This window comes from Agaricus bisporus, assembly GCF_000300575.1.
Source record: "Agaricus bisporus var. bisporus H97 unplaced genomic scaffold AGABI2scaffold_3, whole genome shotgun sequence".
Lineage (NCBI taxonomy): Eukaryota > Fungi > Basidiomycota > Agaricomycetes > Agaricales > Agaricaceae > Agaricus > Agaricus bisporus.
Window position 1 is genome coordinate 1,450,498 of NW_006267366.1, and position 12,561 is coordinate 1,463,058.

General features: G+C 46.7%; 6 protein-coding genes across 6 annotated transcripts; 3 read left to right on the forward strand and 3 right to left on the reverse strand.

Moving 5' to 3' along the window:
- Nucleotides 1–9: 9 nt before the first annotated feature.
- On the reverse strand, nt 10–984 carry AGABI2DRAFT_191334 (hypothetical protein). Its single transcript, XM_006459276.1, has 5 exons — nt 812–984; nt 643–755; nt 513–592; nt 365–456; nt 10–314 (listed from the first exon to the last, which is right to left on the reverse strand). Exons 1-5 carry the CDS (start codon nt 957–959, stop codon nt 220–222), a joined length of 528 nt encoding a protein of 175 aa, XP_006459339.1. The 5' UTR covers nt 960–984; the 3' UTR covers nt 10–219.
- A 515-nt stretch (nt 985–1,499) lies between these two features.
- AGABI2DRAFT_201485 (hypothetical protein) lies at nt 1,500–4,352 on the forward strand. Its single transcript, XM_006459277.1, has 15 exons — nt 1,500–1,593; nt 1,656–1,676; nt 1,732–1,822; nt 1,881–2,083; nt 2,138–2,203; nt 2,260–2,470; nt 2,522–2,729; nt 2,779–2,802; nt 2,864–2,875; nt 2,924–3,017; nt 3,074–3,391; nt 3,445–3,476; nt 3,530–3,650; nt 3,701–3,726; nt 3,783–4,352. The coding sequence occupies exons 1-15, from the start codon at nt 1,546–1,548 to the stop codon at nt 3,865–3,867; spliced, it is 1,560 nt and encodes a 519-aa protein (XP_006459340.1). The 5' UTR covers nt 1,500–1,545; the 3' UTR covers nt 3,868–4,352.
- Nucleotides 4,353–5,563: 1,211 nt separating this feature from the next.
- On the reverse strand, nt 5,564–6,166 carry AGABI2DRAFT_241547 (small cysteine-rich protein). Its single transcript, XM_006459654.1, has 3 exons — nt 6,098–6,166; nt 5,992–6,042; nt 5,564–5,929 (listed from the first exon to the last, which is right to left on the reverse strand). Exon 3 carries the CDS (start codon nt 5,927–5,929, stop codon nt 5,738–5,740), a length of 192 nt encoding a protein of 63 aa, XP_006459717.1. The 5' UTR covers nt 5,992–6,042; nt 6,098–6,166; the 3' UTR covers nt 5,564–5,737.
- A 690-nt stretch (nt 6,167–6,856) lies between these two features.
- On the forward strand, nt 6,857–7,406 carry AGABI2DRAFT_191337 (hypothetical protein). Its single transcript, XM_006459278.1, has 4 exons — nt 6,857–6,918; nt 6,978–7,005; nt 7,063–7,176; nt 7,249–7,406. The coding sequence occupies exons 1-4, from the start codon at nt 6,902–6,904 to the stop codon at nt 7,351–7,353; spliced, it is 264 nt and encodes an 87-aa protein (XP_006459341.1). The 5' UTR covers nt 6,857–6,901; the 3' UTR covers nt 7,354–7,406.
- Nucleotides 7,407–7,464: 58 nt separating this feature from the next.
- AGABI2DRAFT_149503 (hypothetical protein) lies at nt 7,465–8,781 on the reverse strand (the record flags this gene model as incomplete). The annotated part of the gene is made up of 6 exons (XM_006459279.1): nt 7,465–7,935; nt 8,024–8,094; nt 8,145–8,274; nt 8,328–8,510; nt 8,560–8,727; nt 8,770–8,781. 6 exons carry the CDS (start codon nt 8,779–8,781, stop codon nt 7,465–7,467), a joined length of 1,035 nt encoding a protein of 344 aa, XP_006459342.1.
- A 1,454-nt stretch (nt 8,782–10,235) lies between these two features.
- AGABI2DRAFT_134807 (hypothetical protein) lies at nt 10,236–12,514 on the forward strand. The gene is made up of 4 exons (XM_006459280.1): nt 10,236–10,344; nt 10,399–10,965; nt 11,024–11,563; nt 11,657–12,514. Exons 1-4 carry the CDS (start codon nt 10,324–10,326, stop codon nt 11,876–11,878), a joined length of 1,350 nt encoding a protein of 449 aa, XP_006459343.1. The 5' UTR covers nt 10,236–10,323; the 3' UTR covers nt 11,879–12,514.
- The last annotated feature ends 47 nt before the right edge of the window (nt 12,515–12,561 follow it).

Here is a 12,561-nt window from a genome sequence, read left to right on the forward strand (position 1 = left end):
GTGTAGGAAAAGCGGCCTTGGCTTTAGATCGGCCATAAAAATAGTGTAAAAATATCCATTCAAGACACCTGCTAGATGAACCTCAAGTCGTACATTAGGACCATATATCTAGCGCATACACGCGGGAGCTGATAGTAGCGTTGGAACAATGGCGCAGGATAGCAGTCTATCCCTCGAAACACGAAATGAGCAGAAACATGAGGTCTAATCCACCCAGGATCAGAACGGGCGCTTCATAAAGTCGACTGTAAGCTTCAAGCATAGAAGTGGATCATCATCGGCAGTGTAACCTTCCACTTCTACCTTGTATTTGGCTGCGGCGGCTAAGTATTCATGGAAAGCTCGATGAACCAGCTACACTCACCGGGAGGAATCTCTTTTGGTAGGGCGACAGTATGCCGTACCTCATAAGAGCCAGGTTGAACGGGGCATTGTATCGTTAAGTTAGCGTTGTGTCTGAGGAGTTTGGCTAGTTAGAACTGGATATTGTGTGAATGGGAGCGAGAACGTACGCCTCTTCGCACACATCGAATTCTTTCTTGAGTAGTTTGATCAAACCAAGTTTAACCGTGACGTCTGCATACGCTCCAGCCTTATTTCATGACGATTGAGCCTAAAATCAACACGCGGGAGCTCTCGTACCTGGACCACGTCCGTGGCGATACCGTTCACCGTGACTGTGAGATCCTTGCCTGGTTGGGGTGGATCAGGCGAAATGGCAATCGATTCAATTTGGACAAGATCAGTGGGGCTTCCTAAAAAGAATAATAGTTGTTACTATGAGCGAAATAAATATTGAGGAAACACGCACCACAATTCTCATATCCCCAACCAGCAAATGTGGTGACAGTGTCATCCGAACCGGATGCAGAAAGAGGAATCTGGTGCCCGAAAGGGTTTGCTGTTGCACAAGCAACAAATGAAGCGAGGATAAAAGGGAGGGCAGAGGAGACGCGCATGGTGGTTGACGTTGAAAGGTTGAACGAAGGCCCAGAGCTCCAGCTTATAAGAGTTGCCGAAAAAGGAAGTTGCATTGATCATACAACCTGTCTCCGCTAACACGGATCCGGCCTTTGACGTCACCATATGTCCCTGGAAGGCCAAACACAGTTTCCTTGGTACAACCGCCACTGCAGCGCTCAAGACATAGCTGTTCAAAGGTGGAATGACGTCGGATTCGCACCCATCGTTCAACCCAGTAGTTGATGACTCAGCCGTAGAGCGAGAATTTCTTTTCAATAACCTTGGACTACGTCGGTTTATCTATGAGGGCTGCAAACCGTAAACTCATGTTAAAGCAGGTAACAGCCATTTGGAATTTTGGATGAAGTTGACCTTCAGCCACGTGCTTATAAGAGGAAATAACAAGTCGAATGCTGAATCAAATATAAGTAATGGACCTCAGGCTTGAACGTTTACGGAGTAATGATTAGCGGAGTCCGAATTTAGTAGTAAGGTTTTATTCATCTAGGACATTCCTTTACTCTGCAGAAGGTCATCCAGTATTTCACGATTGCCTTCTAAACTCCTCCTCTCTTACTTCTCATGGCCGCCAAACAATTGAGATCGCTCACTCGAGAGGAAGTCGGTAAAGTATGTGCTTTCTTGGTATCATGGGTAGAAAGTCACAAAAACAGAAATAACTCCTATTTTAGCATAATAAAGATGGTGATCTTGTACGTATATATAGTCTTTATCAATATTCGACGACACTAACGCTCATCTTTACAGTGGATTATTGTCGATACGAAGGTCTACGACGTTAGTAGATTCAAAGACGTCCATCCTGGAGGTGTTTCAGTTCTCCTAGATGACGATGTCGGTACGCTACACTCACCAAGGTCGTCTTGATACCCGCGTAACTAACGCTGTGCGCACAGCTGGCCAAGACGCCACGGAGGCTTTCTATGGGCTTCACAAGCATGAAGTTATCATAAAGCCCCAGTATGCTCGACTCCAAATCGGTTTCATTGAGGGAGAGCAACCTACCATCCGTGCTCGGGACGTTGGTGAACTCAGCACAGTGCCTTATGCGGAGCCCACTTGGTTGACTCCTGGCTGCTACAGCCCTTATTTCACCGATGTCAGTTGAAGTTTTCATATTGTTGCGCATGAAACACTCACAAACGGAATGCAGAACCATCGTAAATTTCACAAGGCAGTCTGCAAGTTCAATGATGAGATCATTTTGCCCGATGCGCTCGTATGTGGTTATTATTGGGTATTGTAAAGCTTGTTAAAAATGACTGTTTTAAATAGGCAAGGGAAGAAGACGGAAAACCTCCTAGCCAGTCTGTCCTTGAAGCTATGGCCAAAGTCAACCTACACGCTATGCGCATGGGTCCCGGAAAGCATCTGAAAGGTTTAGAGCTCATGGGCGGCATCGTCAAGCCCGAACAATTTGATTATTTCCACGAAATGATAATCACTCAAGAATTGGGTAGAGCGGGCAAACGTGGTTATGCCGATGGTAAGTTGGCACTTTGAAACTACCAGCGGAAGCTGACTAGTTTTTCATTAGGATTGATGGCCGGTTCTCTCATTGGCCTCCCTCCCGTTCTCAACTTTGGTAGTGAAGAAATTAAGAAAAAAGTCATTCCTGAAGTATTGTCTGGGCAGAAGCTTATTTGTCTTGCTATTTCCGAGGCCTTTGCAGGTAGCGATGTCGCCGGTCTGAAAACAACAGCCCGGAAGACCGAAGACGGAAAACACTGGATCATCAACGGAACGTGAGTATTTTCTGACCATGTCCTATATCGCTGCTTATGTCAATAAAAGTAAAAAATGGATCACCAATGGAACGTAAGTGACTGAACTCGTATTGATTAAGACCCAAACTCACCATCGTCTTTGGAAAATTCAGCTATGCTCACTAGTGCGTGACTCTACTTACAACGAATGAAATTGTCTGACGTATACTCAGTTTCACCGTTGGATGTCGTACAAAAAATGGTTTGACTGTTATCCTCGTTGAGAGAGGGGATGGAGTCGAAACTAAAGCCATCAAGACATCCTACGTGCGTACAAGTTTCCTTTCTCCTCCCGGATCACCTACTCATTCCATATACACCAGTCACCCACAGCTGGAACAGCATATGTGACCTTTGATAATGTCAAAGTGCCCGTAGAGAATACACTCGGCAAGGAAGGTCAAGGAATTTTCATCATGCTCTCGAATTTCAATCACGAGCGTTGGGTCATGGCTTGTGCTTCCGTGCGCTCGCAGAGACGTATTGTAGAGGATTGCTTAAAGTGGACGAACCAACGCAAGGTGTTTGGTAAACCCCTACACTCACAAGCCGTCATTCGAAGCAAACTTGCGGCTATGATTGCTCGCGTCGAAAGTCTTCAGAGCTGGCTGGAGATGATCACCTATCAGATGAACAACATGGTATGAGGTGTCTTATCTTTGTCCATAACCTTACGGCTTGACACACGTTATAGGATTATAAGCAACAAGCATCCAAGCTTGCTGGGTAGGCACAATTTCTAATGAAGTGTTCTCAGTCGCTCAAAAATACTTACATAGACCTATTGGCCTGTTGAAAATGCACGCTACCCGGACAGCGCAGCTCACGGCGGCTGATGCTGTCCAAATATTTGGAGGTCGCGGTATAACAAGAACCGGTATGGGCGAACAAATCGAGCATGTAAGTCCCAATACATAGGTCAAGAATGAGGGACTTATTAACGTCTTCAGTATCACCGCACAGTGACATTTGATTCGTAAGTAGTTCCCCACTACGTTTTAAAGCAACGTGACACTGAATTCACTTCAAAAGAATCCTTGGAGGAGCGGAAGACGTTTTAGGAGATCTGGGTGTCCGTCAGGCAATCCGCAACATGCCTAAGAATGTCAGGCTTTAGGCGAGGCTACATGTGCCAGATCTTTTCTACTTGCCATTGGTCTAATCTCCTGGTGTACGAGTTAGTGTAATTTTATGTTTAATTATAGCCCCAAACTATTTCCTGTCGTCCTGTCGCTCAGACCGATGTTGTGAAATGCCAACCCTCGCCGCCGTAGAACCCCACCCAAACCATTTCAGTACAATGTCTTTGGCAAAGATTTCACCAAAGCCAAGCATAACGCCATTTACGAAAGGAAGTAGAAGGTTGATGGCGAGCGAAGACGCGAATGCTTTCAATCGTGTCCGTGTAGAAAGGGTTGAATCGAAAACAGCCAGAGTAGCAGTTTTTGGTGGGGTATTATGATGAGAATGTTTACGGTCATGGTGATCGTGGTTACTTTCGTGAAGTGGCGTGGGCTGTTCGGGAAAAGACATGGAGGGATATGAGGACGATGAAGGTGAATCTACTTCTTCCCATTTTTGTGAACCCTCTAACGTATCATGCTGCAATACAGCCGAGTTAAGGCTCGTGAGATGAGATGCTTATAAGCTCAGAGGATGAAACATACATGTTTTTGCGGCTCATTGGCCTCAACGCCTGTTTCCTTTACTGATTTGCCTTTCTCAAGATGAACTAAGACTGCGGACGAAGTCATGGGTGGTTGAGGGCCAGGAATAATCTCGGGTTCAGGTACTGGTTGGCCCGCAGCTTTGCGTTTCGCGACCTCTTCACGTTCAGCAGCCCGTTTACTCTCCCATTCTTGACGAACTTTTTCGGACCTTTCGCGTGCTTCTGCAGATTGTGCGCGCCAAAACTTGAGTTGTTCTTCATATTCATTTTTCCAAGGGTCCTCTTCAGTCAGTCCTTCTGAATCAGAAGAGGTAGACTCTGACGACACAGTGGGAGGATCTGCAGGCGCATGTGTATGTTCGGCGGGGGCCTCTGTCACAGGTGTTTGACTTGGAATGATCCTCGATGAACGACGGGAAGAAACCGGGGAGAAGGCTTGCTCAAAAGCGTCCTGCAAATCAAGAAGCACTTCGCGTTAGGTGGGAAGAAATTTCGACGGGGTGTATGGCTGACCTCTAATATATGTTCTGTTTCAGCCGACGACGCTGCCATTGTCGGAACGTTGGATAGTCGAGGAACGGCACAAGGTCCCTGAGGTTGCAGTCGGACTCACAGGGTCACACATCGTGACAGCTTCCCGACCCCCGAACTAGCTCCGAAAAACCGAAGCCTTTCCTTCATTCATCCGTATTTCACATGTTTACTTTCAAGCTTCATGATCATCCTTCCACGTTGCTTATGCATGATATGTTGCAAACAGCCATTCACTGCCGCAGCAGGCTTGCTGCTGGAAAGGAAGCTCTTCTTAACAAGGATCTGGCCTCGACATAGGTCGATATACTAAATCTTCTGACATGATCTGCGGTTGTGCCTTTCTCATTTGCATTTCGAGGTCCCACAGACCCCAAGCCGTTTTCCAGACGATAAATCTCGCTCCGTTACATGTATTCTTGTACCGTCCAATGAGCCAGGTAACAATGCCAAGACTACGAAACAATCAAAATGTACCCTCGACAATTCAATTGCCACAATTATTGTGCAACAGGCCTAGTATTGCTATTGGTACCCATAGAACTGGGCAATGCTCATGTATTCAGCCGTCTCGCATAATGAATTGAGGGACCCATCTGTCCCATCTTATCAACTCACCTTATTTTCAGTTCTCTGATGACGTGCTCTATCGAATCTTTCTATCCGTAAAACATGGAGACATCAAATCATTCAGAATCCTTATACGAGGCAAATTTTCTAAAGGACTGCTACAATCTACCGATTCCCGTAACGAAAGACTCTCCTCCCACTCGGTTAATTGGGTCTCCTAACTGTCTCTGCAGCAGAAGTAGCAAGAATTACCGTTCTCGATATGTTGTCCTTCAGGGCAAATAGGTGGAAAAGGAAGATATGGAAAGGTGCAAACATGCTGTCGTTTATAGGTATCTATGGGACTGCCCCATGTGAGGCGCGCCGCTGTTATGATGGCCAGAAGGGTACCAGTTTTATTGAACCTCATCTAACAGCAAAATGATACAGATTTCAGTATCTTAGTGTACAATAGTAATGCATTCTGCTAACCGTGGACACTGCCTTGAAATTTCTAAACGGCCTGTAATGAGAGCTACAGGGCTGAAAAGAGCGGCATGAGTACTTAAATAGCTGGATGAACTTGAATATCACTGACGACGACCCAGAAAAACAAAGGGTAGGTTTATGTGGCGTCGAAACTGAATGATGCAAGGATTGTGTCTTTAAATACTTGCAGGCCACCCTTTATGAGTAAGACGATGGAGTCGGGGGCGCAACGTTGCGTTCGACTGGAGTCTGCCACTGAGTAACAAACTTCGCCTACTCCACCAGTGACCACGGTCTACTCCACGACTGGGCCTCGCATTTGGGCACTCTGTGATACATCAAGCTTTAGGACACTGGTATTGCACAAGAAGCGAAGTAATGTGTGGAGTCGTGGGGAGCCGACGTAGGGCTCTTGCAGGTCAATAATCTAAGAGTGGCAGCGTGAGATAGGTGGCCTAGTCTTTCCATCATGCAACCTTGCTCGCCGTGGAGGTTTGTTCCGTTCATTTTTACGAAGTTTCGCCTTCATGGTTCCTTCCCACCGACCGAGCCTGAGGATAAGGGCGAGTGAGGAGCGAAAGTCATATATTCTTACCATGTCCAGTAGTAGTACTTACCTAAACAGACCCCGTTCTTCGCGCTCCATCGAAGGTGCGGCGATCACAATATATCGAAACATCTTTTCTTTCGAAGTTCATAATCTCCCAGCGCAAAGCAAAATCAATTTAATCTTATGAGCTTCCACTGCTGATAATCATGTCAGATGAAGTTAGCATGATCAACGTAAACACTTACATTCAATTGATGATGCATCACATCATTCTCTTATGATGGTCCGCCTTGTTCTTCCCTACTCCTGCGGGAACCTCCACCTCCTTCGGCACCATTCAACTCCGCATCATAAAGGATAGCCATGTGCAAACGGGAGTGGTAAGTGAATTCTTGACTTTGAAATGACAGACTCACTGATCGCTTCATCACGATGACAGCATTGGTGACTATTTTCGACCCTGTAACGTTCGTAGCCACATTCGTCGAAGCCCGAGAGCGATGTTAATGCGCTTTCTTATCCAGCACTGGATCTTCGATTATGAAACAGGTGAACTAGTAGATTGTAATGAGCCCAAATGCCGTACGAGCGGTAATCATGTGCATAAAGGCAAAGAATATCTGTGCGATTGTGCTCCAGTAAGTGCTGAGTGGTATCAACGTACTTGCTTCCATTCTCTGACTCGTCTCTACTTTCGTTTCCTCATCTAGGAGCTCCCATATGATGCCCGAGACGGTGAGGCTAAAGTACGAAATATGTTCCACAAACTTTGCCCCAAGTGCGCTACCGCAGCTCCTCCTGCCAGAGGCAGATAATGACAAAATCAAATGACACCCGATATATAATTATAATGTACAACTATCTGTTCAAAACCAGTACTTCTCAACACGCATGCACAGAGAAAAAAATTTGGGATAACATTAGTCTCAAAATTTCTTTCCTCCCCTTTTGACTGGTTGTCTAGGTCCCCTTCTCTGAGTTCCACCACCCATCCTAGATCCACCTGCATTACCCTTGAGCTGCGAACCCCCTGCTTTTTTCTCCGATTCACTGTCACTTTCATCTGAGACAGCCCGCGCAGCCTTGGCCTTCTTTAAGGGCCGTCTGACAGGCGATGAATCGTCATCCGAAGCTTGGTCGCTATGTTGTTCGGGAGTTTTTGTGCGTGAAGGTACAGGTGAAAGACTTCGCTTTTGAGCAGATGAGGCTCTCGAATTGGTAGCAATCTGGGGCGGGTTACGCGCATGAGGTGGCTGCAAGGAGGTATTTGATTGCCCTTCGTCAGCTGAAGATTCCGTAGCCGAATCCGCTTTTGCCGGAGAAACGGGGGTTGATAGCTTGCGAGCAGGGGGCGGCGAAACTGGCATTGGTGAACGAGATCTAGGTTGTTCAGCCACCTGCATATAGAAGAGTTTATATGAAAGAATACTAGAAGATACTTCAGACTAACCACACTTGACAAATGAGTATATTCAGTCGGCCGACTGTCTGGAAAGTTTGTATAGGCGCCCTTTGAACTCGAAGATCCGGTTCTTCTGCTATGGAAATAATGCCGGCTGGAGGTGATATGAGAAACTGCGGGTTTCAAGTGTAATCTTCTGCTCACGAAGTTCATGTAGAGAATTGAGCACGGCTGTCATTCTTCTTAGGATCGTCGATATGCGTGGCTTAGACAAAGAGTTTTTAATATGTGTATCAATCGAACGTCGGGCAGTTCGTCCTATTCTATCAACTGCCTGCCGATCGATGAGAAGGTGATAGAATGGCATGGCGGAAGGACGAAACTCACGTTCTCAACTTCAATGTTGGTCATATCCTGTACCGATTCAGTGGATGAAAATAACAGATAGTTCGTGTCAATAAGTGGAAGTATCAGCTGCTTCGAAATGATTTCAGAAGACAGTTTATGTCCGACAAAACACGTTTCCCATTTCCATCTGAACGAGTCACATTCCAGCTGAAATGCCATGTCCTGCAAACATTTTGATGAGAATAAGGTTATGAGAAACGTGGAGATTTACTGAGTAATGACTCTCCACCACCTCGAACGAAAGCTCATTGATGCCGCCTAACGTATGAGCTTTTGTTAATAACTCCAAAACTGAAGATCTCCATTCGTCTTCATCTTCCAAGTTGGAAAATGGCGAGGGTGCTTGAGGGTTGCATAATCTCCACCGCCTTGCAATTTGCTGACTCGTTATTTCTAGAGAAGAGGATAAGACACGTCCAACCCTGTTCGACATAGCCTCGAACTTACCCTCGGTCCAAACGGACTTCGTATCAGTAAACACGACGTGACACTTCAAATCGATTGCGGACGGGACAAGCTTCTGTTCGTAATGAGCATTTTAGCGAAGAGGGAAATAGGTCTAGAGCGTTTCTGACTGATTCTGGATTTTAGAGAGCAGAAATGGCACTTACGAATAGGTATGGAGTTGAAGAAGCAGAGTTAGTTTTGACGAGCCACTCCTTGGCAAGGAAGGGTTGGAATGAAGTCTGAAGCGGGCGAAATTCAGTACGTGACGGGATGCATCGAACGACATAAGTAGAACCTCTGACAAATTCTGCATTGCAAGTTCCAGACGACGACCGACTCGGAGGATAAAATGAAAGTATGTATACGATTAAGTAATACAATTTGACGTCACTTGATATGTAGAATCGCGAAAAGTACGCGAGTAGGGTGGACAGTACAACATTGTAATTCTTAAGCCGATGGGTTACAGGACAGGTTAATAACATGGTTCACTCCACGTTTCATCCCGCGGATCTTGCCCGCGCCCAATTCCCAGCCCCATGCTGACGGAAATACATCTCGGCAGCGACTTTTGTTCTAGTAAATTTTTTAGGGGAAAAGGTACGCGCCATGGGCGAGTTTTGATGTCCCCTAGCGGCTCCCAGCTGGATGAACAACGAGCTACGAGGAGGGAACAAGGATATTTCTTTCAGGGTAGCGGGTGCATCAGCATTTCAGGGTATCGATAAATGGGGAATGTCATTCAGTGGGACTGCTGATGGACGGGTGCAGTAAGTGAACAGAAGGAATGATTATCGAGATGGATACCGCAGATGCACAGCGACCGTCTGCTTGTGGAATTGGTACAAACACTGCAATCGACGCGCGCAATCGATAAGACTGCCTTACGTTGGATTTAGCCGCAAGGGCCAGCTCGGAGCGCGCTAGAATGGGCAGGGCGAATCCAGGGAAGTGGCGTTGTGACACTGACGCGTCCGAATTGGGATATATGCGTCACGCGATTGGGACGCGTCGTTCGCGTTATTTGGGCGAGTGTTGGCGAGACACGTGATGCTTGTTCGAATAGAATCTAAGGCTGGATTTCGTTCGAAGTGCTTGGTTTCTTCAGAGGCTGACCGGTGGACGCTGCTCCTCCTCTTCCCATTTCTCCTTTCCAACTTCTCCAATTCCCTTCCAACTCTTCAACATTCTCACATCCAACATTTACCTCTTTTCTCGCCAATTTCACACACCACCAGCCTTCCTTCCACCAAGTAAATCTCTTCAAACCTTACGATGGCCACCAATCATGTTCGCGTATGTCGATTCAAGTGTCTTTTCGTATAGTACAGCAGTTTTATATTTTTTGTCGACCGATACGTAGATACCTCAGCGACGGTCCGTTGCGCAACGCGCCAAGTTCGATGAGAACGCCATGAGCCGGCATCTCCGCCAAAACTCTCAAAATGCTATTGGAACTACTCGGCTTGCAGCTAAGGAGAACGTTGCAAAATCCGGTATAGTTCGCCAAGCTTTAGGAGAAGTCACTATGGCTGCTGTTAACCGCAGGGTGTGTCGTGCCACCCATTAAACTCGCTTACAGGTCTAACACATTGTTTGATAGGATGCAGGACTGAAACCTGCAGTTGGAAAGGAGAAAGAAGTCGGCCTCAAGCGTGGTCGCTCCGACTCCAGCTCACTCGCTCAACGAGTCCCCTTGGGTCCGGGACGGGCTCCCGCGGCCCATTCTATCGCGAATTCTACTAATCCGCGTGCTGCCGTGGCCCGCGCGCGAGCAAGTTACACCGCTACTCGTCGTACTTCACGAATCGCTACGTCAGTTTCCCAACCTGTAATTCCTACCCAGGAAATCGAAACGGTCAAGGATCATCCACAAAGTGAGATGGATGTAGAAGAAGACCTTGATGACCAGCAAGATGATGAAGTCGAAGCAAACGAAAGAGAAGTCGAGGACATGATCGGTGTCGAGCAAAGCGATGAAGAAGAACAACTCGCTGAAAAGCCAAAATCTCCTCGCATATGGCCTGAGATAGGTACTGAACGAGCTCGCCGGTATGCCAAGGAACTTCAGACTATCCGAGAGACCTTTCATGACGAGGTCGATACGTACGATACAACCATGGTGTCCGAGTACGCGGAGGATATTTTCGAATACATGTGTGATCTCGAGGTCTGTATCACTTTATGATTACCGAAATCATCGGATCCGAGCTCACCTAATCATACAGGAGGAATCAATGCCCCAACCTGATTATATGATTAATCAAAGTGAAATCACCTGGGAGATGCGCCAGACCCTCGTTGATTGGCTCCTCCAAGTTCATTTCCGCTACCACATGCTTCCGGAAACACTTTGGATCGCCATCAACATTGTCGATCGTTTTCTATCGCGGCGTGTTGTCTCCTTGGGCAAACTGCAACTCGTCGGGGTTACAGCGATGTTTATTGCTGCCAAGTATGAAGAAATCCTTGCACCGTCAGTAGACGAATTTGTTTTCATGACTGAAAATGGATACACCAAAGACGAGATCCTCAAGGGCGAGCGAATTGTGCTCCAAACTCTCGAGTTCCAGATATCGCACTACTGTTCGCCCTACAGCTGGATGCGCAAGATCAGCAAGGCGGACGACTATGACATCCAGACACGGACGCTGAGCAAATTCCTGACAGAGGTTACACTGCTAGATCACCGCTTCCTGAGAGTGAAACCGAGTCTAGTTGCTGCGATCGGAATGTACTGTGCGAGGAAGATGTTGGGCGGTGATTGGGTATGTGTGCCGTTTATTATATGCTTGGCCATGCGTTAAACGCGTGTCCGTCGCGCCCCAACAAGTCGTCATGTGACTGATCTTTTTTGCCAGAACGAGGCATTCGTGTTCTACTCGGGGTTCACCGAGGAACAGCTGCAGCCCGGCCATCAGCTGCTGGTAGAGAAACTGGCAGAAACCGGCTTTTCACGGCAGTATGTATGCAAGAAGTATGCCAACAAGAAATTCCTCAAGGCATCTGTCTTCGCCGTCGACTGGGCCAAGCAGCACGTCAATGACTTGGCACCTGCAGAGACCATGATGATCGAAGATTGAACCATTTCTGTGAAGTCAGATATCCTTCTTTTGCTATACCTCGCTATGCTTTTCGCTGCCTGCCGACACTCCTTTGACTTCATCGTTTGCATTTATTCATCAATCATCTGCATCTGCATGTCTCTTTATGTCATCATCGCTTTTCGCGTCTGCTCTCGATCCCCTCCAATTTCTCACCCTCTTTCCCTTGATACGCCTCACCTCCAACGTTTACCAACATGATTCACCTTCTCTTCCCCGTAACGACACCCATTCCTTGACATGAATATGTTCACGTCTCTCCTCGCCATGATATGTCCTCATGACTCAAACTATGTCCAATCCTTTGAATTTACTTATTATCTCTTTTCACATGATTTTCACCGCATTCTCTCGTCTTGTAAAACTATTCATTTAAGTTTCCTTATTTTCATCATTTACTCTCTCTGTCTCTCTGTCTCTCTGTCTCGCCTCGAACCTCTTTTTTTGGTCGTTCTGTTCCTCTTGACTCGGCAAAACATTTGCTGCCCAGTGCATACGCATTCTGGACTTGGGGTCACTTTAGATTCTGTTCACTTCATGCAGTGCATGGTATATATTCTTTTTTGTATATATCGTGCGCCGGGTGCGGCAAAATAAATTATTGATAACTCGTCCAATTGGGCTGTGTGTAAGCAATGGCTGATGCATGATGCATGATGGTC

Coding starts and splice junctions, on each gene's coding strand:
- AGABI2DRAFT_241547 (XM_006459654.1), bottom strand. CDS start 5,929: ATGAGGTTCAATAAAACTGGTACCCTTCTGGCCATCATAACAGCGGCG.
- AGABI2DRAFT_134807 (XM_006459280.1), top strand. CDS start 10,324: ATGGCTGCTGTTAACCGCAGG. Junction 10,345..10,398: donor TGGCTGCTGTTAACCGCAGG/GTGTGTCGTGCC, acceptor ATTGTTTGATAG/GATGCAGGACTGAAACCTGC. Junction 11,564..11,656: donor AGATGTTGGGCGGTGATTGG/GTATGTGTGCCG, acceptor CTTTTTTGCCAG/AACGAGGCATTCGTGTTCTA.
- AGABI2DRAFT_191334 (XM_006459276.1), bottom strand. CDS start 959: ATGCGCGTCTCCTCTGCCCTCCCTTTTATCCTCGCTTCATTTGTTGCT. Junction 593..642: donor TCGCCACGGACGTGGTCCAG/GTACGAGAGCTC, acceptor TCATGAAATAAG/GCTGGAGCGTATGCAGACGT. Junction 315..364: donor ACCAAAAGAGATTCCTCCCG/GTGAGTGTAGCT, acceptor TAGCCGCCGCAG/CCAAATACAAGGTAGAAGTG.
- AGABI2DRAFT_201485 (XM_006459277.1), top strand. CDS start 1,546: ATGGCCGCCAAACAATTGAGATCGCTCACTCGAGAGGAAGTCGGTAAA. Junction 2,084..2,137: donor ACAGCCCTTATTTCACCGAT/GTCAGTTGAAGT, acceptor AACGGAATGCAG/AACCATCGTAAATTTCACAA. Junction 3,727..3,782: donor CGCACAGTGACATTTGATTC/GTAAGTAGTTCC, acceptor TCACTTCAAAAG/AATCCTTGGAGGAGCGGAAG.
- AGABI2DRAFT_191337 (XM_006459278.1), top strand. Junction 7,006..7,062: donor ACTATTTTCGACCCTGTAAC/GTTCGTAGCCAC, acceptor TTTCTTATCCAG/CACTGGATCTTCGATTATGA. Junction 7,177..7,248: donor ATCTGTGCGATTGTGCTCCA/GTAAGTGCTGAG, acceptor TTCCTCATCTAG/GAGCTCCCATATGATGCCCG.